Here is a 25,660-nt window from a genome sequence, read left to right on the forward strand (position 1 = left end):
CCAGTGCTGCCCCCAGAAAGCTTTCTTCCTAGTCGCTGTCCATGTTCTGCTTCCTGAGCAGTCCTTTACAACTTGTGTTGTATAACCAGTGGAGAAATTAATTTGTCTTGAGAAAAACCCTTCCTGAGTTCCATACCTTACTGACTCAGCTGTTTATAACATCTTGATAAATCCGCTCTTGCATGAAAATATTTCAAGCATAACATTTCTAACAAGGACAGCAGTGGACGTCAGCATTAGGTATGACGACTGTTTCTGTTTTGAGAGCAGACTGAACTTCTGCTCAGTAGATAAAGCTATCACTGGTATGTTTGCCTTGGCTACAATTCCAAATTCATTTTGTTGAAGAGATGTAGGTCCTTTGTGCTTGGATGTAGGGCAGGGGTAGCACTGACTCTTGTTTGGACTGTAGAAACTCTAGGAAGTGTTACACAGTTTGCTGAAAAGTACCTAGTGTGAAAAACAGAGGTTTAGAAATGCCAGTAACTTAACAGGTTTTAAAATAAAAAATGGACTTAGTAACATTAAGCAATGTATCTCTTTGCTGTTCAAAGGCAGTTGAGAAGTTTTCATGCTTGCCACAAGAACTTTACACTTGCAGATACATAGCTTGCATTAGTTCATGCAGGTGCTGCTAATAATATAATGATAAAAGAAATGCCTTTTTGTTGCTAATCCACCATAAGTTCGTCCGTAAAAGCTGAAACAAGCAGAAAGTCACGGCTTTGAATCTAGGAGCCCATGGAATTACTAATTTCCATGCCACAACTGCCAACAAATTACTTGATCCTGAATTTGTGAAAGCAGCACTTTCTAATAAAGCAATGTTAAGTTCATTGAAGAAAAGATTACCAAAAACAGTTCTGAACCATTGATAAGCTTTTTTTTTTCTTGCAGAAATTTTGTACCCTTTCTGTAGAAAATAAAGATTCATTTTTCTTTGAAAGCTTCATAAACAGCATTGGTCCTAATACGATTGTTCTTGAACCTTGTAGAACATATCCTGCACTTGAGACATTGACAGAACCTCATCAGCTCACCGCTACTTTAAGCTGTGTAATTGGAGTAGCTCGTAGTCTGGTATCTGGGGGGAAGTGGTTTCGTGAAGGGCCAACACACATGCTACCTCTGCTGATGAGAGCATTGCCTGGGGTGGATCCAAATGACTTCAGCAAATGCATGGTGAGTGTACAGGTCTTACCTCCTCTTAGAATATAGTTAGCTAATTGGTTCACTCTGAAGGCTCTCATGAAAGCAAGTAAAACTCGTGTTGTTTTTTTTTTTAAAGATAAAATAGATGTTCCAGAACTGGTAGAAAATATTCCTTGCCTTTAAAAATAAATAGAATTACTTGTTATTTATCGGTAGGTTTTTGCTAAATTAGGTCCCAGAAACCCACACCTTCAGGAATGAATTTTCATTGAGTGTTCAAGCAATTTAAACATCAGTCTCTTTTAACTTCAAAATTCAGCACAAAATAAGTGTTGTTTTGCACTTATTTTTATTACAGAAAATAGTTTTTTGTATAGCTCCAACTGCATCCAGTTTTCTATCTGAAATCAGAAGTACTTATTGAAGTTTTGGGGTGGATTTTTTTGTAATGTAATGATTTGCTTTAGCTGCCATATTTGAATTGGGAAAGTTTTTTAATGTGTAGAATGCAGTAGCATTTATTAAAGAGCTGTTTGCAACTCTCAACAGATTACATTCCAGTTTATTGCAACATTTTCTACTTTGGTGCCTTTAGTAGATTGTTCATCTGTGTTGCAAGAAAGGGATGACCTCACAGAGGTAAGAGCACTGCATAGTTATAAAAACAAAACCATAACCTGTAGATTTTATCTTATTTTCTAGCAGTGTAAATTTGTCTTCAGAACTGTAATGTGTTTGCTACAGTCTTTTTGCATGTATTGCAGTTCTGTTTAACATACCTTCACAAAAATACTAAAGCTTGTGAATAACATTTGCTTCTAGTCAGTGATGTGGAGCTGACATCAGCATATGAGTTGGACACACATTCTTAGCACTGCTTATTAGTGACAGATTGTTGTAGAGATGTGTTAAATTCAAACCGTTTCATATTTTTATGTCAAAACTCAGCTGTGGAAGGCTCTGTGCAGTATAAAATGACTCCGAGCTCGCCCTGTTTTGAGTAGGATGTTGGACAGGATGGTCTCCAGAAGTCACTTGCCAACTAAATTTTTCTGAGACTAATAGAATAGCATCTTTGTTAGCGTTATGTTTTTGAGAATTCTTATCAGTATAAAACTTTAGCCATTAAGTGAGGGGGGGGAAGGCAGGTGACTACAGGATTGTTATAAGATGTACGTCATCTCTAATTCAAAACTAGTCCAGCTTAGAGTAGGTTAAAAGGTAACTAATTGGTTGTCTAGGAGACTGGGAGGAATTTGTTGTTGAAAATATAAGTGTAAAAAATAATGGGATGTCCATTCTGTTTGTATTTGTTTTTCAGAAAGCTAACATACTCTTGTACTTCTAAGGGCTGTTTTCCTGGTTTGGGAAACTATTTCAAAATACCTTCATCTCTTTAAAGTGTTCCTGCAGTCATGCTTCTCTTTTCCGAGTATGATGATGTTGCTCTCACTTCAGATGCTTCTTAATCTCTTCTGATTAAGAAATAACAACATCATTAGACAAGTGTTTTTTTTCTGCTTTTGATCCAGCAGTTCAAATGCAGATGGTGAAACTATATCTGATACACTATAAATGGGGCAGCACCAGTGTTCCATGGTAGTTGGAACTGCCATGTAGAATATCTTGTCCACTGCTAGGAGATGCTTGTAGTTCTCAGAACAGCTAATAGGTGCCTATTTTGATTGCTCACAAAAGCACTGGAATTAGGTTTATTTTCTTGACTTGGGGCTGCAGCACTTAAAAACTAGCAGAGGAGTTTGTATGATGAATGTGTAATGTAAATATGTCAGCAGAGCCAAGTCTGCCACCACAGCTGGCACTCACTGCCATCCTGCTGGAAAGGAAGATCAGTAGTAAGGCCAAAGGTTGTATCTATGGAGACAGACCCTGATTTCAGCCTGAGAGGTTATTTGGCTAAAGATCAAGGCCAGAAAGTTTGATAGGACAGTGTAAAGAAAACATAGTAATTGTTTCATGTGATGTACTTGAGACTGTGCAAATTCTGTTTGGTGGGAAATGTAGTGTGGTCTGTATCACCTAAAATTTGTAAGTGTTCTTGAAGTAATTAGTATATGAAATACACTTGATATTATGCGTCTCGAAGAAGAGCTAACCTTCTGTGCTTCTTTTGCATTGGAAAATTGTAGGTAGAAAGAGAATTGTGCTCTGCAACTGCTGAATTTGAGGATTTTGTACTACAGTTTATGGATAGGTAAGTAAGCTAAGGATAGGTGAAAGCTTGGCATGAAAACTTTAATACAACTTCCTAGTTCTGATTGCTAAAATTGTACTTAATGTATTTTTGTAGATGTTTTGGACTTATAGAGAGCAGCACGCTAGAACAAACCAGAGAGGAGACTGAAACTGAGAAAATGACTCATCTAGAGAGTCTAGTTGAATTAGGTCTCTCTTCTACTTTCAGTACAATCCTTACTCAGTGTTCAAAAGATATATTTAAGGTATGTAAAACATGGGGCTTTTCATCCAACTTTAAGGCTTAAGTTTGTCGTGAATTGCTGGTACGTTCTAGTTCTTCCTTCCTGCGTTGTCCTGTTGTGAACTTCCATGTTTTAGCAAGAAAGGAGCTGGGAGGAAAGTTTAGGGCTTCATGTAAATTTACAGTTTCATATGCATCAATACAGAGCTCTTAAGTACTTGATGGAGAGGAATCCATGTTTTTACATGGATGGATTCTTTCCCTGTAGGTGGGGGTAACACTTTATTCCATTTAGTTCTAAACTACATTTAGCATGTATTTGGATACGTTGCTTTGTACATTTTGACCTTTGCATTGGACACTTAAGTACGATTTTGGTTGGCATCTTCTCATTAACACATCTTAAGTTAATTTTTTGTTATTAAATGCTTGTGTTTTTTCCCCAATTGCCTGTAATTATTATAATAATGAACAAACTTCACTGTGTATAATTCAACTTGCCTTACAAGGTATTGGTAATAAGCAAGATGGTAATGAGCCTCTTTAAAATATACTGGCCACTTAAATAGCTAATTCCTTATTTATTTGTTAACTAGGGAATGTTTCAGCTTTACTTCGCTTTCGCATGTGAAATAGTAGAGTTTTCCTTTAATCAGTTTGTGGCTTTTTCAGGGAAAACCGTTTTTCTCTGTAGTTTCTCAGAAGCATTCCCAAGCTTTCATCGGTCAATGCAATGTATCTGACCTTTTTTCCCCAAAGCGAACATTTTAGAAGTAGTTTTCCTCTCCAGCTGAAGGCTGGATGTCCTGCTATGTTATCTGTTAAAGCACTCAGTGTGTGCACTTCTAAACTTATGGAGGGCCTGGGGGAAAGAATATAAACATGCCCCTTTTTTAAAAACAAACAAACAAACACCTTATCTCCATCTTTTTTATTCATTTTAGGTTGCCTTGGAGAAGGTTTTCAACTTCGCCATTTCAAATATATTTGAGACAAGAGTTGCTGGTCGTATGGTTGCTGATATGTGTCGAGCTGCAGTGAAAGTGAGAGAATGCTCCGTTTTCACTTGATTTTTAATTTAAAACAAAAAAAATAAGACAAATCAAAGCCAAAAAGCTCATGCTACTACTCTCTTAAATAAAATCTTTGTCTTAGAAATACAGGTGGTTACTAATATCATAAAATTAGGTGGTTGCATATAGGAAATATTTCAAGAGGTTAATTGACAAAGTAGTTTTCTTAATTACATTTATGTTAAATTTAATATTGAAGATCATTTATTAGAAGATTTTTTTTGTTTGTACCCTGAATTTCATTCTTGCATTTTTTTTAAACTGGCTATTTATGATGCTGTTTCCAGTGTCGCCCTGAGGAATCCTTGAAGCTGTTTGTACCGCACTGCTGCAGTGTCATAACTCATCTTACAGTCAGTAAGTTTATAAGATTTTTCATATTTGCTTTGTTCTGACTTGACTTTCATTAAGCATGAAAGTAATACTGAAATTTTCCATGTTTTCTGATAAATTCATCTTAAGATGAATTTATGAAAAATATTAATGGAAAATTATTTCTGTTCATTATTTCTTAGGAAAAATTTTAAATGCAACAGCTATTTGTGTAATTTCAAGGCAGAAATTTCTCAAGCTACAAGAACGCGGTTCTTTAAAAAACGTGCCAGTTCCGAGTGTTTCCAGACATTCCTGAATTACTCAAAGTATTGAAGTTTTTCACTTGGTTGCGGGTGAAATGAGTTGGAATTTTGCAATAGAAGGGTTGGGAGTAAACTTCTTGGATGCAAGCATCTGGTTTATGATGTAATTTGTTTGGAAAACTTGACTGCAGTATAGTTACAGCAGTGCTTATCACTTGTTCCTCTAGATGATGATGTATTACGTGACGAAGAATTAGATAAGGAGCTACTTTGGAATCTTCAGCTTTTGTCGGAGGTATTGCAAAGAATATTCTCCTCATACATGTATGTCATTAAATCTTATTTAATGACCCTGAAAGAAGAAATTAATAAATTCTGCTGTTAAACTAATTGTTGCATGAATTATGTTGCATAACTTTTTTTCTTCTCTAACTTTAAATGGGACATAAGTGGATGTTGTTTGAAGAAAATAAACGTATGGTCTGTATGTGGAATAAAATTAAAGCATTTAATACAAGGAGTTGTTGAGGTGGAGAGAAAGAAGAGGGATCAATACAGGAAAAAGTATCTTCTGGTAAAGATAAATTTCTTGAAATGTATCTCAGTGTATGCAAGTAATGCTAGAAAATCTTGAATGAGATCGAGGGAATGTATATCAGTTCTTATGTGTTACACTATTCACTAGTGGTAGAAGTGGTAGTTCATGTGTAAACTCTGATATGAATTTGGTGTGATTTACAGAATGAAAGCTGGTACAGGATCAGTTGCACAGTGTAATCCTCTCTTTAGTCCTCTAGAATAAAATCCATTCTGTTTACCTTAAATGTTTGTATTTCCAATTAGATCACTCGAGTGGATGGAAAGAAGTTGCTACCATACAGGGAGCAGCTTGGGAAGATTCTGCAGCGAACCCTACATTTAACCTGTAAGCAGGGTTACATTCTGTCTTGTAACCTACTGCATCATCTTCTTCGTTCTGCTACACTTATCTACCCCACAGAGTACTGCAGTGTGCCAGGTGGCTTTGACAAGCCTCTTTCTGAATACTTTCCTATCAAGGCAAGGATTTTCATTTACTTAGGATTAGAGGATTTGACTTTCTTTTTAAAAAACAACCATACACAATATTATTTGTTTTCATTCTGAGATTTCTGAACATAGGTAGCAGCAACGGAAAGTGTAATTGAAAGATGCTTTAAGCTTTTAAATGTATAGCAAATATCCATTTAATTGTATTGATAGCAAAAAATGAATACTGACTGTTTTGAGTAGTTACATAGCATGATGTATTAGTTTTATGATGTGCATTTTACAATGATTGCATGATTATGATAATACAAAGCAAGAATGTTCATGTTTCATAATCTGTAATATATGATGCATTTGGTTGAGACCCTAGTCAATGAAGTGCAGTGGTGTAAACTGTTAAGTTTAAGTGAACAGCAAAATTCTCCTGCTTAACTCCAAACTTAAGTATCCAGTCACAGGAAGCATTATTGCACTGGGACAAACTTAATCTTTCATCTGCTTCTGTGGATGAGAGCTATAGCCTTTCCTTAGTTCTTTTTGTATAAATGTGGTCATCAGATACAACAAATAATGCTGGGTACATGCAAAAATGAGTACATCTTTGCAAAATAGTTGCAAAAAAGGAGATAATGGTACTTTCCAGGAACTTACAAGAATTTTTCTGGATTTGTATCCAGCCAAAGGAATAACAAAGTTGTATTTCAATTAGACCAGTACAGTCCTTTGCCTTTTAGTCCTTTCAGGTATGTGTTATGTTCCAGATATATGCAGACAATGTACTAGGTTTTGAATTTCTATTCAGTTTTATTGTATTTTTTTTTCCAGAATTGTCCTGATAACTGCTTTACAGCAGTAGCTAGTTCTTGTTTTTCATTAATACTAAGCACTTTTTTTTAAAGAAAATTTGTTTAAAAATTTGGTTAATAGGAAATGTCTTTATTTAATATAGGACTGGGGTAAACCAGGTGACCTGTGGAATTTGGACATCCAGTGGCATGTACCTTCAGCTGAGGAAATAAACTTTGCTTTTTATTTGCTGGATACTTTTCTACAGCCTGAGCTCACCAGACTAGAACACTATGCAATTGGAAAACTAGAAATGTCCAGGTTAGTGGTGATATGTCATGTGGAGAAGGTGCATTTATCCACTCGTGTCTGTTTTGCATAGTTATTGCCAATTGTACTGGTGGTACAAAGGTTAAGGAGCATAACAGCATAATGTTACACTGTCTTCTGGGATTATTTCAAGTATCTTTCCAAGATTTTTATCTTTTAAAGAGCATTTAGGTTGGAAGTGCATTTCATAAAATGGATACCGGATTATTTTGAACAGAAATACTCCTATAAAAAATTCTGAGGATACTTTATATTGGTGTAAAGACTCTTCTGTTCAGGAACTTCTTTTAATGCATACCACAGGTTATGGCTCTGTTTAATGTTAGTCATCAGGAAAAGAATCTTCCTCTAGACTCTATCTTGTTACTTTGGTACAACCATTTGTCTTTCCTAAGGTATGAAATGGGCCACAGAACCGATTTGGCTTGGAAATCTACTCCCTTCCTTACTACAAGTTAAAGGATTTGCAGGGACAATGTGTCTCTGCAAAAAAGTGGTAGTGTAGTAACCGAGGAGATAACACAGAGTCAGTGGCATGAACAAAGGGGAATGGAAGCAAGAATACCTTTAATCAATCTTGTTAAACTTCATTAACATGAAACCATGGCTTCATAGGACAATTTTGTAAGCACAAGATAATCACTAGTGTAGTATGTGCTGAAGCTTTTACAATTATCAAATAGTTAAAGCTGTTTATAAGCAGTAAATCTCAAGAATTTTTTTCTTGTTTCAAGGGTAAGAGTTTAATACTATACATCATTGGATGTTTGTGACATGAGACATCCTATGTCATGTTGTGAAGTGCTGCCCTGCATGAAGCAGGGTGTATCAGACTCGTAAATATTTTTGTACTACCAAGGCCCCACACTGCTTCATATTTGAAAAAGGCTATGCTCGATAAATCAATGTCACCAAACTGCAATCACAATATATGCTTCAACTAAAAGAAGAAAGGCTCTGTTTCCTATTTAGGTCTTTAGTTTATTTGTGTGTTTTTCTTTTGCTTTCTTCCTTTTCTCTGTGACACCTTGTATATAAAACTGTTCATTTGTAGTATTTGGGGTAAATCTGACTGTTTTGGAATTGGTGTATCTCTTTATGCTGAAGTTTCCTTTACTGTTGCAGAATTTAAAATCTCCAAAACAAGATTTTCAGAAAACAAAGTTGAGTGTTGGAGTTCAGTGATCAAATTAGATTGCAAAAAAGCACAGTTTGCTTTCTGTAGTTCACCCTCTTGTGTTTGAAACTGGTACAGCTAAAGAAAAAATCAGCTTTTATATTTTTTTTAAAAATATGGTTTATCATTTGTATATTTTCAAGCATTTAAGGTAACAGTTAAAGTAATCACATTTTCTTCTTTGTTTAAGAGATGATGTGCAGCAGTGTCTTGCCATAGTGCATAACTGCTTGATTGGTTCTGGGAATGTTCTGCCTCCTCTAAAAGGAGAAAGGGTAGCTCATCTGTAAGTAAAATTTATTTATATATCACAAATATCTTTATCAATTAAATTACTTCATGCTTTTTTCCTCTGTTTTCTATTGCTATCATCACCCAACAGTTTCTTGTAACTATTTTTTAAGGAACACCTACCTATACTAGTATAAAGATGCAGAAATTTGAAATGTTACTTACAGAAACTGGAGTACTTAAAATGTGAAATAAGTTTTAGGTTTTTTTTGTGCAAGACTATGCAAATGTTTTTAAAAAGTATGTGACAGCATTGTGTTGCTGATACTATTTTATATGAAGTAAATGGAAGTTAAGGATTTGCTTGTGCGTTTCTCTCCTCCAAAGGAAGCCGTCAAATTGTAATATGCTGTCATCTTAATCAGGTTTTTATCACTCTGAACAAATACATAAACATTCTGAACTAAACTTCTTTTCAGCTGTGTTCTTAGCTTAAAATAGGAAATAAATCCTGTTTGAGTGTTCATCCCATGTGAATAGTGTCACAAAAGCACTTGGCTACTGGTGCTAGTATACAGTAGAGCTCTAGCAAAAATGCTCAAGTGAATTTGCATTTTGGAAATAACAAGAACTTTCTGTTGCATTGCAGTAGTTTGGCTGTAAAACAGACTTATTTAATAGATTGCTGCTTAAGTGTTAACTTGTTTGAGAAAGTGTGTTGAAATATCGTTAGAGGCAACTGTGAGTTTGATTAAGTATTCTTGTATTTATATATCATCATTTGAAATACAGACGGTTTGGCTTGTGGTAGAAGTCTATATTTGGTGATTGGTAATTCGTTTCTGAATTTACTTCTTACCGCCCCCCCCCCCCAAGTTCTGGCTGCTAGAAGTACCAAGGAGCATTGATCCAGTCTCAAATGCATTAGTTCAGGTGCTGTGAGCTCCTTGTGCAGGGTGAGAGGTTTCTTTTGTGTGTACTTTTTAGAGTGCTGGTTAAGCTGGAGAGCTTAACCATTACCACTGGCTATATAAGAATTGTAGGGAAGTCATCTTTTAGTTAAAGAGGCAATGTGGGGCATTCAGGCTGATTGTAGGAATATCATCTAGAATAAGGACTCGAACACCTTTCAGTAGGTGTTGGCTGTTCCTGTACCAGCAGTATGTGGCTGGTCAATATTGGGGAAAATGTGGGACCAGTGTTAGCATCACTTCTTGATTCAGTCTGAATCCTGCTGTAACCTTAGACTATCACTGGTTTTGTTTTTGATGTGGATTGCTTAGGATCATCTCTTGTATTTTGGGGCAGGGTCTGTAAATCCTTAATGTACAGGTTAGGACATAAGCTTATAATAAACTTCTGAATGATTTGATTGCTTAGGGAAGATTTGCTTCATGCAGTTAGTTATCTGTTTTGCCTTATTAAATATATACAATCTACGTGAGAGCATGCTGAAATCAATTTGTGACTAAAGAAATCAAAATCCTACTTTTCTTGCATGATCTGCATTTTAACACGCAGTAGTTCATTCTAGTAAATGTCACAGAGCTTCGGAATCCACCATTAGTTGTTCTTTGGACAGGCTTTCTGCTTCTGCCCACTCTGGGTAGGTCTTGCATCCAAACTTCTTATCTTTACGTAAAAGCTTTTTAACACTGTAATTAAGGCAATTTATCTTCATAGTCACTTTATACAGGACACTGGAATTAGCCAACTCAAATCAAATGAGTTTTGTTTAATAAGCTTCAGTTGTCATTATTTGTATGATTTGAATTATCACAAATGGAACATATTTCTTTTAATGGAGGAAATCTGGGCAAAGAAAAGTGGACTTGTGCACAGTTGATTATGTTCCTACTAAAAAGCAATATTAAACAGATTCCTGTGAATGCTGTTTTCTATCCCATATGTCCATATGATAATACCTATTTGAACATAGGAGGTGTCTTTTGCTGAACTTGCTATTAGAATAGAAAAGGTTTGATTTTAATTGTAATTGTATTGTGAGTTCCTGTGATGTTTTTTGGTTAAGATAGCAGTTATTTATAATGGGAACTGGCTTGAGAATGTAGTGGAAATGCACATAAAGCAGAGATTTGAAACTGAAGGGCATTTATTGACAGGGACTAAGTCAGTTACCAGGAGTGGCCTTACTTTGCGAGCTCTGCAGGCACAGTTACCACTTAACACCCGTGGTGCTGATACTTGCTGTCGTGTGGCAGTATAGGAATATTTTGAATGCAGGTATTGGTAAATGGCTTGATGTATTGAATTAGATGATCTTTAAAGTCCTTTCCAACCCAAGCCATATGCAAATTATTTTTTTAAAGTAATTCATGTTTGAAACAATCTTGTGTGGGAGATTTCGTGTGAGAATACCTCTGTGCCTCTGAACTCCAGTGACCTGTAGCTGATGACATGCGATGCAATGCAGCATTGTTGTTCATGCTGACCTTAAAGTAGAGCTGAACAGGTGTAACTGGTAGATTTTCTTTCATCTTGATATCTGATGGTTAAGGATACCTGAAAATTCTTGCCAGGCAAGACAGATGATGTATATCCATTCCTTCTAACCCTCCAGCTGACTTACTGAAGGAAGAAAAGTCATATCGATGGGAGAGTTTGAACCTCAGCAGAAGAAGTACAGGGATGGAATGCACATTTTGACTTCGTGTGTAGCAAGATGATGAACTAGATGGGATGGGTCAGTTAGTATCTCTCTGCAGGCTGTTCCAACTACTAAAATGCTTTTTCCCTTGAATGTATTTTCTGTTTTCCTGTTTGACAAGTAACCGATGCCAAAGTACTTTCAGACCCTGTTTTGGGGGGAGTCTGTTCTCAGCCTTGGGTAGGGGACAGGTAGAGGATGGCAGTGGCAGGAATAAGGGAGAAGGGGGCTGCTCTCTCCTGCCCCACAAGCTGCAGCAGCAGTGATGTCTCATGGGACCTGCTTACCAGCTCAGCCTTTTTGGGTTAGGCTTGGTTCTCCTCCCTGCTCTTCCTGATCAGGTGTGCATTCTGCTTCCTTAGCAAATACGGAGATTTGATTTTAATAGTTTTTTTTCCTAACGTACACTGATACCTTTGCCTTTTGTAGGTAGGTATGTTTTGTCAAAATGCATCTGGCTGCTATATTTGTTGTCTCAGTCTTGTATTGCTGACGTTTATAAGCAGGATCATGAACTTTAACTGATCTAATTAGATCATTATTAGGATTGTCAGTTAAATTAGTGACTGATACGAAGCAAGATGACTTAACTGGTTGAGGAATTACTTTTTTAGCTTAACTAATACAGAAATCTGATGATGAAAATTATGTATTGTCCATATGTTACAGCTGTTACAAGCTAGCTAAATGCTCACTTCGTTATTGCTTGTTGTAATTAACCTGTGTCGTTGCATAAAATTCTCATACTTCAGATTGAGTTTTTTCTGTTGTTTCAGTGGTGTGGCATTTTGTTTGTTTGATGGATGACTTTTAACTCACAGTATTACATAAACGTGGTAGTCCCTGAGAGGGCTGAGCATAGAAGCTTGATTGCTGTTTTGGTAGAAGGACTGAATCCAGCTTCAAGTCCTTCTGCTTAAGAAAAAGCAAATTGCAGCTGTGAATACACAAAACTGCTTTCCACTAACATTATAAGTATTTGCTACTGGTGATTTTTAGCTGCTTAATTCTTTTGAGGTTGCTTCTACAACAAGAAACAGCTGTTGCAAATATAAGACCTCTCCAGTAATATGTGGAAAGAATTCCATTCTCCTGAAGTTGTACTGTTAAGATGTGATTCTTTTTGTTTGATTGTAGATGGTGTATCACAATTGATCAGCATTCTTTTATGAAAATGTCTGTCTGTTGCACTGTCCGTTTCTAGAAACTTTTCATCTTGAAAAGTTTTCTGTGGAAAGTCGTTTGTTCTATTTCTGTGGAGGCTTACAGGTTCTGTGTTCCCTAATGTCAAACAACTGAGAATATCCAATAATTTCAAAATGTTAACGTTCTTTAATATTTCTCCTTGTCAAGAAGAGCCTTTGTTTTGTATCTCAGTGGTTTGTGTGTGTTTGTTGAAAATAGATTTGTTTCTTGAATGGTTAACATACAGAGCTTTTTGTTTTTTTTTCTTCACATTAGAAATGCTTTGTTTTCTTCATTTACATTGCTCAATGAAATGTTGGTTAGAGTAAAGATTGCAAAACTTCTGTGTATCTACAAGTGTGTACATTGGCTTGAGCCTTCTGGAATCTCCTGTTGGTCTAGCTTAATGTTTTCACGCCAATTCATTAGTTTTTCTTTTTTAATCTTTCAATGGCTGTTAGTCTCTGAACTGAAAAATACTGTTTTTGTTACTGAAAGCACATTGTTAGAATGACCAACACTTGATTTGGATATACTCTGTGTACCCAAAAGTATACACTCCGCAAGTGTACGTACAGTCAGTATGCACATGACCACAGCTGCTGTGAAGTGCTTAAAGAGTGATAGCAGTGTTTAGTGAACCTGATCATAAATGGTTTAGATTTCACAATGCTCCAGCTTTTTCTGAGACCAAGTATTTCCTGTGTGTATTCTGTGTGTAGTTTTCTCCCCTTTTTTGCCCAAGTTTGGGAGTAGAGTTCCTGTGTTTTTTTACATAAATTACCTAAATCGTTTACATCCTTCTGAAAATCCCACTGTAGTTTAACTTAAACAATACCTCACGCTATTTTAAATGTGTTACTGTGAATACCACTATTTTAAGTGTTACTTTGAGCATTTTGTATGTGAGCAGGTGTTCAGGAAGATTATAGGTAATTTAGTAGAAAACAAATTTGTGCACAATCCCTGCACAAATAAAGTACATAACCCAAACTTGTCAGGACTGGAAAGGGCAGTTAATTTTCAGTAGGAAATGGAACTGTAATGACTATCTCTTAGTGCTGACTTCTTATTTCTTAGCCTGTAGGGAACAAGGAATATATCTCCCTTTAAACTTCATCTGTTTTGGAGGATGAATGAAGTCCCTTCAGAAGTTCTGCATATGGGAGATTAATAGAAAACAAAGTCATGAATCAGTAATGTGTATGTATATGATTTATTCCATGTAACGCTCCTCATCTTAAGCAGATACGACACTGATTTCAGATGTGTTAATGGAATTACTTATTTTTAATACAAACAAATGCATAGCTAAACGGCAAAAGGAAGAAAAGAGTTAAGGGAGGATGCAAGGAGCAATCCTTTAGGATAGCATGAGGGTTGTTTGGGGCTGAACAAGGCATTCAGAGCTGTGGTGAATTAGCCTGTCACAGCTGGAGAAAAATGAATACTCATTTTTTTTCCATGCCTTCAGAAACACAGTGTGGTGGTTGCCCTGCTGCGTGGGGTGTAGGGGTATACGTAAAACTTGTGTGTGCTATCTGCCCTTTTCTGTAAGGGACCGCTGTAATTGTAAATCATGGCCGTGGCCTTTTGTTGGAATGACTCTAATTGTGTGCAAGCAGAGATTTTCCAAATGCAAAGAATACAGAGTTTTCTGAGGTTGGGAGATCTTTCACTGATGTTCAGCTGAGGTCCCATTCATTTCTCTTCCTTGCAGCCTGGCTATGACCAAAGTAATCTTTAGCAGCTGGTGTAGGGAAGTAAAAACAGAGTCACTCAAAGGACTTCCAGTTTTTCCCCGCCTCTTAAATACAGCTTGGTTAGGTAGGATGCTATATTGTGCTCTTTTCTTGCTGCAGATGTGGATAGGAGCTTGTTAAATGTCCTTTCACTGAAGGTGTTCAGGTCAAGGATAAGACCACTTCTTTTAAATGTGTGAGGATGTGACATCGTATGCTGAGGGGCAGGGCTAGCTAACCTTTCTTGGCATCTCCAGGAAACTTCCCAGCTCTGCTGGGGGAGCTGCACACAGAAAAGGGGACAGTTACTCCTCCACGGTGAGTAACCCTGTTTTCTCCTTGTTCACCTTCCCGCTGTTGTCTTATGATCTCTGATGTCAAAATAGGTTGATGCAGCTCTTGATCTAATCTTGAACGTGGCGCTGTTTTTTTTGGTTTTGGGGTTTTCTTTTCTATTAAAAATTTTGCTCTGCAATTGGTTCAGCGGAGCAATGCTAAAAGTTTTTTCGTTTCTGAAAAGCTGTATCTTATTACTGAAGTCCTACTTATGTAATGAGGAATATGCCCACAAAGACTTGAATAAAGTGCTCTGTGAAATGTCTGGAAGTTGAAAAAACATGGGGCAGCAATTTTCTGAAATGAAGATGCATTTGGCTTTGCACTGTGGTGAATAAGGGAACGAATTCTTTGGAGTTCTGTTTAATTGGAATTTCTGTTCTAGCAATAATTATGGGTACTCTGCTTCTAAGTTTTCTTGGGAATTTGTGTTGGATGCTGTTGCTGCAGAACAAAGCACAGTATGATTTGTACCTTGCATGAAGTATTGAAAATCTCTCTGTCAGTATTGACTGCAGTTATGAAAAACATCTTATGTTGCTTCCTTTTGTATGTCCTAAGCTAAGTTTTTCTCTGGCTCAGTGGCTGACACTTAAAATGCAGAGTACTGGTAGCATGGATCTTACTTGTGGGCCAGCCAGAAAACTTAGCTGCATCTTGAGCATAGTGTTTTCATCCTATTAGTAGCCCTGCTGAAATACGTGATTCTGCCTGGGGAGCGATGTTATGGTGAGTGTAAGGACAGCCCCAGGCTAGCTGGTGGTTACAGGAGGCTGTGTTGGCTTGTTCTTGGTCTGTTCAGGAACCTGAAGGGTAGAGAGATCTTGGAGTGTTGTTCTTCCTTTGTTTTAAATATTAGAGATTTGGTTCAGAACTTGGCTAGCTGGCAAAGAACACCTGGGTGCGTTTTGCTGGGACTGGGAAGAAAGCACAACAATTTGTAATCTCTATAGACCACCTGAGGGAAAACTGGTCAATTACACTTGAATTTTCCTTGCTGCCTAGGGGATAGTAAAGCTGTACATGAACTTAGTTTGTGCATTTATATCAGGAAAAACTGTTTAAGGGTAAAAATACATTTAAGTGCTTAGAGAAAAATGCTGCTATGAGCTCCTTTACCTATCAACATATCCAGCATACTATACAAAAATAGTTGTTTAATGTATAACTGCCTGGGATTGTTGAATTTATCTGTTGTATTTCTTTTTTTTTAAAGTAGTAGTATTTGGGGTGGGAAGGTTCTCTCCCTCCCCACATTAATTTCAGAATTCTCCCTTTTCTTTATCTTTCCTAACTTGAAAGATCTGATCTCAGGGAAATTCCTAACAAACATTTTTCTAAGTCAATCATGTAGGTTTTTCTAAAAAAGCAAGTTTGTGAGACCACAAAAGCTTTATAAATATTTATTTGGGGCCAAAGTACTGGTTTCATGTTGGACATTTTGCAAATTCTAAATAGTTCAAATGACGACTTCAGCTCTTTATGCCCAAATCAATTAAGAAAAAGACATTTCATTTGACTTTTGCTGTAGATATGACTGTTATGAGGTCTGAGAAGTCAGTTTGTTTAACTAATTTTTGGTTGCAAGACATTTAGATTTGCATCCCTTTATCTAATCGGCATGGTAATTGTAGCAATCATGCTTTAATGTGTTGATTTTTACAGAAGAAATGACCTTTTTTTTTTTTTGAGTTCTGACAGAAGTTTGCAGTTGCCTGAAATCTGAGAGCTTATATTAGTGTCTGGTAGGGTGTGCTCAGATGTAGAGTCAGTTGTTTTTTCATGTGTTACTTAGCATCTGTGATAGGAGTAGATTCACATTACTTCAATTAGCTTTCTGTTTACTCTGTTGATGCAATTTTACATGGAAATTTATTTTTCTAGAGACTTCTTGCTGATACTATTTGTTTATTACAACTGTACACTACTTCTTGTTCCTGACTTTCTTTCCAAAGCACGCTGGGATATTTTTTCATTGAGAGTTTAAATTTGCCTGCAGTAATGTTTTGGGGGGAGAGAAGGCACTTCAAAAAAAAAAAAAAAAAAAAGGAGTGCAGGATATGTCTTTTAAATTCATTAGTATATGATGTCTGAATCTGTATTTTATGAATGGTTACATATAAAGCAAATTGAGAAGACCTCAAAATTGATTTAACTTTTTTAAACTAATAAGTTTGACCCAAATCCTGGAAAAAACATCACTTTATTTTGGCATGGTTATTAATAATGAACTTCATATAACAGTAAGTATCAGTCCTGTAGATAATGGGTGCTTTTTTTTTAAACTTTATAAAGAAGGGACCAAAGTCAGAAAAGCTTCAATTTAACTTGTCAGGAAAGGATTCTGCTTTAACCCTTTACCATTCAGCCACCAAATTCATCTGTATTTCCTAGCCAGAGACAGCTAGCAGCTATGCTTGTTTTGATGAGTGTGTTCATAGGTTTGACAGTGAGGAAAAATCTCTGGCTATTTAACCAAACTGGTGAAATTGTGTTAAGTGAGAAATCAAGGTTCTGGGTTCTAGGTATCCTTACGGTGTGTACTCGTCTCTGACAAGGTTTGACATGTAAGTAGGGTTAGTCAATAAATGTTAGAGAACAAGTGTACTGTTAGGAAACCCAAACCTCTTTAGTGCTACCAGCATGAATTATTAAATTAAATTGTTAAATTATTAAATTGTTAAAACGAATTAAACATCAGTAAAGTTCACATAGTCGGTGATTTTTTCCTACTGTGTAGTAATACCTGATTTGTTTTCATGCAGGGTACCAAGTCTGGTGTCTTTGGAAGAGACAAAGCTGTACACTGGTGTTGAATACGGTAAGTAGAACCAGATTTTGTTCAGAGAGGTTATAAGAGTTGTTTTGATTCTTTTTTGTTTTGCAACACACAACAGTGAAAACTATATGTTCTTACTGAGAGCGTAATTTTGATTATTCTCTTTACACTAAAGGGTTTTTTTTTTGGGCCAACGCAGAAATTTTTGTGCATACGCCATTTCCATCTTCAGCTATGGTAAAGATACAGATATGAAACAGAAGTACTACAAAATTGGAGTTTTCTTGGGTTGTTCACAAAAGGAATGTTCCTATTAAGATAGTTACTAGTAGTTGGTGTAGCAGAAGAAAGCATCAGACAGTCTTCAAACGTACTGGAAGGGCAGAAGTGGAAACTGAGTACTTGAAGACCAAAGGGTCAGTCAACTCATATGGCCTATGTACAACACTTAATAGGCATGTTTTAGTGACAGAGGATTAGTTAAGTCTAATTCTTGAGAGTCCTAAAAATACAAAGTTTTGGAGATGAAGTAGTTTATGTTTTGTAGTCTGTCCTCAGGCTTCATCATGCGTATTCTTCACCAACTACCAAGTAAAGAAGGGAAGTTTAAAAAATGAGCTGAGGCACACAGTAACTGCTTGTCAGATGATTGAGTGTTTTTAGGTGCTTTTACGCTTTTAAAATCAGATCAGTTGATTTGCAATTAGGGAGTCTGCAGCCATATAACACGTAACAGAGAATGTGCTTTAATTGAGTGATCCTTTATAGCAATTTGACACTATTTAAAACTTTCTGAGGAATTTGCTTGCATCATTTAGCCTGGGTTTTATTTTTGTCTTTTTTTTTATATTGAGAATGTCTGTTCCTCCATTCATTGAAAGGGAATAAATCCCTATTATTTTACTGGCTGAATCACTTGAAATGTAAAATCTATATTCTGTTGGCTTTCTCTTTTACCCTACTTAGTGTTCACTCAGAAATTTTCATATGGTTAATACTCTGCCTTATTCTGTGTTTAGAAATGAAACCAGCTATCAAGGCAGAGAAAGAAGGTCTTATAGGCTGTACCACAGCTTCTGAATAGTCTGCTCTGGCTTTCTACTGGTTTACTTATTTTTATATTGCTTTTTGCTTTTCTAATAAAGAATATGTTTAACTTTGTACAGATTTATCGAGAGAGAATTATCGAGAAACAATTGCAAGGGTTACAAGGAAATTGCTGCGTAAGTATAACCATTCCTTCTCTATGTACAAAGTACTGCATGTTTGTCCTTTAAGTATAACTGTAGAGATGAGAAACTTGTTTGATTTACTTTAAAAAAATTTAATTTTTTTTATTTCTGTAAAGTGGAAGGTTAACTGTTGGACTTGGTGATCTTAGAGATCTTTTCCAACCTAAATGAATCTATAATTCTATGAAAACTGTTCATTCAGCATTTTTAAAGCTGGTTTCCAATCTGATAATATATAATTTTTCTTCCCATTGTAGGCTATATACTTGATAATTCAGAAGATGATACCAAGTCTTTATTTCTAATAATAAAGGTATGTTTATAATTAGTAGTACCTAACATATGACATAGCTTATGTTTTTCAAGATAATTCTGTCATCTTTTTATTTCCACAGATTATAAGTGATGTTTTACAGTTCCAAGGATCTCACAAGCATGAGTTTGATTCACGATGGAAAAGCTTTAATTTAGTGAAAAAATCAATGGAGAACAGGGTCAGTAATTTGTCTTTGTAAAGAAATGTGTGTATGTGGGGAAATAGTTCCTAATGCTCAGGATGACTTTTTTTCGTATTTTCTTTACAGTACTAATTGGTTTTCATGATTTTGTCATCTAATTTCTTGATAAGAATATTTTTTTGCAGTGCTTCTGTACCTTTATTTGGAAACCTTATGATTAGCAGTTTTAAATTGTAGTAACCCCCCAGTTAGCATCCTTGAACCAAAATCTGAAACTCTTGATATGGTGATCTGTTCTGGTTCTTGTTTACTGAGTCATTTTTGTGACCAGAGCTTTCTTTTGCTCATGAAGGGAACTTATTTCCAGAGTAATAGGCAAATTAAAATAAGTAAATAAAAAAACTTTACCTTGGGAAAAGAATAATCAAGGGTTTGTTCAAATTTCTACATCAAATTTGCCTGTTTCTAGAAGAGAGAGAGTATCTGGGGAGAATGCAATCAGTACAGATTGCTGATATGGATATTGAAATCTAAACCCAGTTATGTATTTGCTTACAGCTTCAAGGAAAGAAGCAGCATATCAGAGCTTTGCTGATAGACAGAGTTATGTTGCAGCATGAGGTAATACTTTCACTTAAGTCTTCACCAACTACTTCGCTAGAAAAGCTTGTTGTATTGTCATTTAGTAAAAAGTGCAGTAATTCTGCACTAGTGTTTCTTTTACGTTTTTAAAGTGCAAAAATAAAATCTGTCCTTTATTTGTTTTTAATGCAATTTAGTTGAGAACGCTAACAATGGAAGGCTGTGAATATAAAACCTCTCACCAGGAGATGATCAGAGATCTGTTGTGTTTGTCCACAAGTTCATATGGTCAGGTAAGGAACAACCCCTTTTTAAGCTGAAATATTTGGTGCTGGGATTTTTTTTAAGTGTTTCAAGTTCCATTTTCAGGACCTTTATTTTTCAGTTTATTTCCATGGCAACGTGAAACATGAAAATACTTAATTATTTCATTTCCATTAGTTGCCAATTTAGACATACCTTTAACCTTTAACTTCAAATATAGCCCCTTTGTCAAATAAATAATTTAAATGGGTGGGCAGACTGCCAGTTGAGGCTACTTTTTTTTGGACTTTATTTCCAAATTTCTAAAACAGTAATTCAACAAATGATTACGATTAAAAATATATCAGGTTGAGGTTTTTAGGTGTGATATTCCCAATATGATTAATGACACTGTATGGGATGCTAAATCTAATTTTAAGAATTAGGGTGCCACCATATCTACTTCCTAAAAATACACAAAACAAGTGTGCCTGGTGGTTACACTGTGAAATCTTAGCCCCATGGGAATGCCATGGTTATATAAATTCAGCTCCATCCACAATGTTTAAAGGCTCTTTAGAGTTCTGTCAGCTGCATCTGTTATGCTGTTTGTTGTTTGCTTTTAAAACGATCTTAAAAATGCAGTGACAGGTTTTGGCAATACAAAGAACTTTCTTTAACCTTGTGGCTATTCTCAAATAAATGTTAGAAATGAGAAGAAGTATGTTTTTAGAAGCAGCGGTGACTAAGGATGAGGGGAAGCATATTATTTAAAACCTTCTACAAATGTGTTTCTACACACAAATTAATTGCATAAACTCTGTGCATAAGTTAAGCAATACCATTTTTACCCATTTCTTTTGTATTGTATATATTTTTGGTTCAGAAGATTTCCTAGTAATGTCAGTCTTCCCACAGGTCAGAAGTAAAGCTCAGCAAGCATTCTTCACAGCTCTGGGAACATACAATTTCTGTTGCAGAGATATCATTCCCTTGGTTTTGGAGTTCTTGCGTCCAGACCGGCAAGATGTCACTCAACAGCAATTTAAAGTATTGTCACATTAACTTTGGTTCATGTCTTTGAAAGTGTATTTACAGAAGAATTTTTAATGATCGAAGCACGGTTTGCTTGTTTATCAGCATGACTCTTAGATTTTCATGGCATATAGTTTATGCATGACTAATACGAGGAATATTTTGGATGAAATGAGTTGTCAAGAGAAACTTTGTGTTTATGTATGTTCCTCATTTCACTGCCTGTTCAGGTATTACAGAAGTGTATGTTAACACCTCTTTTTCATGGAAGTTGAGAGAAGTTGAGAAGCTATAGTCCAAAGCAGTAAGACTCATTAAGCAGTTCAGTCAGCTGTAACAGTATAAATGAGTAACTTGAACTGGACATAATGCTGATGACCTAAAAATGTTTTAGTAAAATCAGATGGGTTTTATTGTTAAGCAGTAGGTAATTGTTGATGTTGTCAGGCCTGGAAATGATGCTGATCAATCAGGAGGCAATCTATACATCCATGTGTTCCCTTTCTGGCCAAGAAAGCATCATGCTCCCTTCCTTGTCCTCCCTGTCATGTTCAGGAGTTGATTGTATCATGTCTGGTAGTTATCCGCATCTTGTTCCATGGCATAACTTCAGGTCTGGGCCTGGTCATCAGCCTCGTGATTTACCTGCAGCCCTGACATTTTTGACAACCAAACGCAGGTTTGGTTTTGGAACATAAGTTCACAGCAAAAACAGGTGTGATACTTAATCATTGAGTAGTTCATTCCAAAATGTAATTCAAAAGTCATCCATTTTGTGGATAAATTAATTGGCAGGATTTCTAATTTGTTTAAAACAAAACAGTTCTTTAGCATAAAAAGGATTGTACGAAAAATCTTCAAAACTCTTCGGCAATACTGCTGCATAGCTGTATACAGTATATTTTAATTATTTGGGAACACTGAAGATGAATCTCTTCTGTGTGGGTGCACGCTTATGTATATATCATATGAACAGTGCATGTTACCCTTTTTAAAAACTACATTTTTCATTTTATAGGGTGCCTTATACTGTCTTCTTGGAAATCACAGTGGAGTATGTTTGGCAAATCTTCATGATTGGGACTGCATTGCACAGACGTGGCCAGCGATTGTTTCTTCTGGGCTTAGCCAAGCTATGTCCCTGGAAAAACCATCCATAGTTCGACTCTTTGATGACCTAGCAGAAAAAATCCATAGGCAGTATGAAACAATTGGATTGGATTTTGCGGTAAGTGTCAGATGGCTCGGAGTTAATGGTGGGTGCATCTGATTGCATCAGTGTTCGAAACTCATTTATGTTGTTTGAGTTAGGGTTCCAATGCTGATCCCATTCTGATTTCTGTTACAGAAGAATGCAGGCCTTGCTTTCAACACTGAAATAATAATAGCTTCCTGTAATATTGTTGGAATTTGTAATTTTCTGTTCATCTTCCTTGTGGAAAGGAACTTGTCTTCTAGTGTTAAGTAGCATGCTTCTTGCTAATCAGGTGTGAAGGTGTGTGTTGGTAGAGCTATGTGGTCAAATTAACATTATCAGTATTTGCAGCTGTTGTCCCACAGTACTCTTTGCACAACTGTGTCATGCCTAATTAGCGTGATAAATGTTATACTTATATTTAAGAATGAGTGCCAATTAATAAACATCTTTAGAAACAATTTATAAAAATGCTTTAATGAGATATTATAGTTTGTCTTTTGTTTTAAAATAGAATAAAACACATATTTAGAGAAACAATTCTGATGTGCGAGCGTAAAAGCAGTCTTCCCTACTCCAAGGACTTGCATGTGTGGACAGGAAATTATGCACTCTTCAAATGATTCAGAACCCTCCTTATTTCAAAGCAGAAGCAAACAAACATACATAAAATTTCTCAGTTGCTGCTCACTCCAATCTCTGCATTTTTTGTCAATAGGTTCCGGACAAATGCATTGAGATAGCTGTTATGCTGCAAAGATCAGAACATCCAAGTTCAAATTTCACAGCCCTTTGCTCAGAGGAAATTCAGTTAGGAATTCAGCGACAGAAAGAAAAAAATGCTGAGGCCTTGCGGTAAGTTAAACCTCCCTTAGCACCAGTTTCCACTGCCTCAAATGCTTACTGTGCATTAAACATAATAATCCAAAATTGCTAAACTAAATCTTAAACTAGACAAATTGACAATGTCCAAGAATTGTTGTGGTGCATTGGTCCTGTGGTGTTGCGGTCCTGACTTGTCAGCCACTCTCCTCTACACCCATATTTCCTTCCTTCCTTCTCTTCCTTCCCTGTCCTACCAGTTGGTGCTGTTTGCTGCATTGCATTCAGCCACCTTTTGCTGATGAACTGTTGTTCTACTTTTACGTGGTTCTTTCAGCAGCATCTAGTTGATGATTGTATTTTTTTTAAATACCCAGAAACTATGAAAATTTGGTCAACATGCTGTTGGACTGTGTGGAACAAAGAAATCTGTAAGTGTCCCAGTGCATGAAGCATTTTTGTTTTTTAATGGGGGGGGGGGGGGGGTTGGAGGTGGCTACATGAATAAATACCAATTGCATCAAAAAGTGCAGGTTGCATGACCAGAATTGAATAATATTTTCTCACCCTGATGGTAGTTTGTACAAAAGCAATTTGTCGGTAGGAATCTTGCGTAAGGTGTATTGTGGCTAGCTTGGAAAGTTTTTGTGAAAGTTCCTGCAAGAATTGGATTGCTGGAGATCCTTGTGCATTTGCACATGCATAATACTGACATCAAATAGCTTTCAATTCCAAGTATATTTGTGTTTAAAAAAATTAAAAAGAATATCATTATAAGTTAATAATTACATAAATGGTGCTGGTTAGGTCTTGGCAGTTCAACTGGGTGTAAGTTTGATTCCACTTGCTTGATTCCACAGCATTTTGGAGGCTTCCTAAAATGCCAGTTATGCTCATTGACTATAGTGATGTCAGAACATTGCTTATGACAGTCTGAATATATATTTACATAATTGTAATCTGTATAATCATGTCTGTGCATGTAAAACTCTGTTATGTATCGTCTGTTTTATTTTTTAGTCCCTGGAAGTTCGAGCACATAAGTATTGGTTTTCTGTCTCTGCTCCTGAGGGATGATAGGATACTGCCTGTCCGTGCCGTAAGATTTTTTGTGCAGTGTCTCAACCATGATGCAATTGTAGTTCGTAAGGTAAAAACAACATAACTACATCCTTTTGTTTTGCAACTTAATGGGTTTTAGATGTTTGTTACTCAGCCATGATAAAGTACAAAAATTGGGGTGTACATTCCTCCCTATCTCCTAGCTGTGTATGTGTATAAAAGTTCCTAATCTAAGAATGTGACAGTTTTGGGAGTGCTGTAACCATGATAAATGATGTAAAGTCTGTAAACTGTGAAAACATGAAACATTTCATTCTTATTTATTGTAGGATGTTTTCTGCAAGTATGTATTTTTCTATCTGCAGCTTATTACTTGAAGGGAGTCCGGCTGTGTTTGTACCTTTCTTTCTGCTTGTCTCCTCAGTGAGGCTTGAAAGTAATGGCCACATCATTTTTCTCCAAAATATAAGGGGGGAGATAGATTTTTGTGGTATACAAAGGTCATGCTTAATTCATGTCCTGTATCCCCTGAAATGACTAAAATTACTGCTTTATGGGAAGTATCAGCCACTGGGATGGTGAAGCTTGATGTAACCTTTATTGGCTTTTTAGGGCACTGAGTAGCTGGCTTAAAATATGTCTATGATGAGATGATGTAAAGGTATGGAATGGATACATTAATGCCTGATTCTTTATTTAGGTGGCCATCTCGGCTGTGGCTGGTATTCTTAAGCAGCTTAAGAGGACACACAAAAAAGTGCCCATATGCCCCTATGAAATAAGTAAGTTTTATTCAAAATAAGAAATGCTTTACTAACTTTTTTATTGTTTAAAAGAATCATATTTTTCTGGTGAAATTAAACACAGAATCACAAGCTTTTCATTTCCCTCTGGTTATTAATGTCTTAACCAAACAAAATAGGTAATATTAATTAACTTAGTTTTTTTAAACAGTGTTGTACCTGGAATTTTATATTAAGCTGTTATTTTTGGTGAAATAAAACTTCAGAGGTATGGTTATAGTCATCCTCCTTTCAGAAAGCTTTCAGAAAGCCTTGTAATTTGTGCGAATAACTTATATGCCTTTTTATTCTTTTTCCATTGTTTCTATTATTTCATTTCTATTTATTTATTCATCATTTCTATGGCACCTTTGCATAAATTAATAAAGTCATCTTCTATTTCTGTCAGTGTTACTTTTAATCTCACAGAGCAAATATCTGTACATGTTTGATGGGGAAAAGGCTCTGAGCAGTGACATAAAAGCTCTTAGAATAGTATAATAGAAGTAAGTTGCGGCATTTGCTGGAACTGTCAGTGAACAAGTTTGATGAAATAGTAATTCCTCTTTAACCAGGTGGAAACCCTAAGCCTTCCAGTATTCAGGCTGGTGACAGGCTGGATAACCAGTGGCTGCACTATGACAGTCGGAGTTTACCAAAGACCAAGGAAGCCTGGGAGTCATGTTGTTTTGTGGAGAAGACACACTGGGGTTATTATACCTGGCCTCAGTGAGTACCATTAA

The 25,660-nt window shown here is 36.2% G+C and overlaps 1 protein-coding gene across 4 annotated transcripts in view; it reads left to right on the top strand.

Annotated features, from left to right (window-relative positions):
- Window positions 1-25,660, top strand: part of PSME4 (proteasome activator subunit 4) — a 77,322-nt gene that overhangs the window by 36,265 nt on the left and 15,397 nt on the right. For all 4 annotated transcript variants that reach the window (XM_080587494.1, XM_080587493.1, XM_080587491.1 and 1 more), the window contains 23 exons: window positions 996-1,182; window positions 1,702-1,791; window positions 3,303-3,367; window positions 3,464-3,614; window positions 4,537-4,635; window positions 4,953-5,022; window positions 5,471-5,538; window positions 6,087-6,302; window positions 7,222-7,379; window positions 8,756-8,851; window positions 17,493-17,548; window positions 18,673-18,729; window positions 18,996-19,051; window positions 19,134-19,232; window positions 19,755-19,817; window positions 19,976-20,071; window positions 20,940-21,071; window positions 22,075-22,284; window positions 22,970-23,106; window positions 23,451-23,504; window positions 24,094-24,223; window positions 24,836-24,917; window positions 25,493-25,646. In XM_080587494.1, the coding sequence (XP_080443620.1) occupies window positions 996-1,182; window positions 1,702-1,791; window positions 3,303-3,367; window positions 3,464-3,614; window positions 4,537-4,635; window positions 4,953-5,022; window positions 5,471-5,538; window positions 6,087-6,302; window positions 7,222-7,379; window positions 8,756-8,851; window positions 17,493-17,548; window positions 18,673-18,729; window positions 18,996-19,051; window positions 19,134-19,232; window positions 19,755-19,817; window positions 19,976-20,071; window positions 20,940-21,071; window positions 22,075-22,284; window positions 22,970-23,106; window positions 23,451-23,504; window positions 24,094-24,223; window positions 24,836-24,917; window positions 25,493-25,646 (2,526 nt within the window). The remainder of the gene's footprint in view (window positions 1-995; window positions 1,183-1,701; window positions 1,792-3,302; window positions 3,368-3,463; window positions 3,615-4,536; window positions 4,636-4,952; window positions 5,023-5,470; window positions 5,539-6,086; window positions 6,303-7,221; window positions 7,380-8,755; window positions 8,852-17,492; window positions 17,549-18,672; window positions 18,730-18,995; window positions 19,052-19,133; window positions 19,233-19,754; window positions 19,818-19,975; window positions 20,072-20,939; window positions 21,072-22,074; window positions 22,285-22,969; window positions 23,107-23,450; window positions 23,505-24,093; window positions 24,224-24,835; window positions 24,918-25,492; window positions 25,647-25,660) is intronic.

Source organism: Anser brachyrhynchus, assembly GCF_964034855.1.
Source record: "Anser brachyrhynchus genome assembly, chromosome: 3".
Classification (NCBI taxonomy): Eukaryota; Metazoa; Chordata; class Aves; order Anseriformes; family Anatidae; genus Anser; species Anser brachyrhynchus.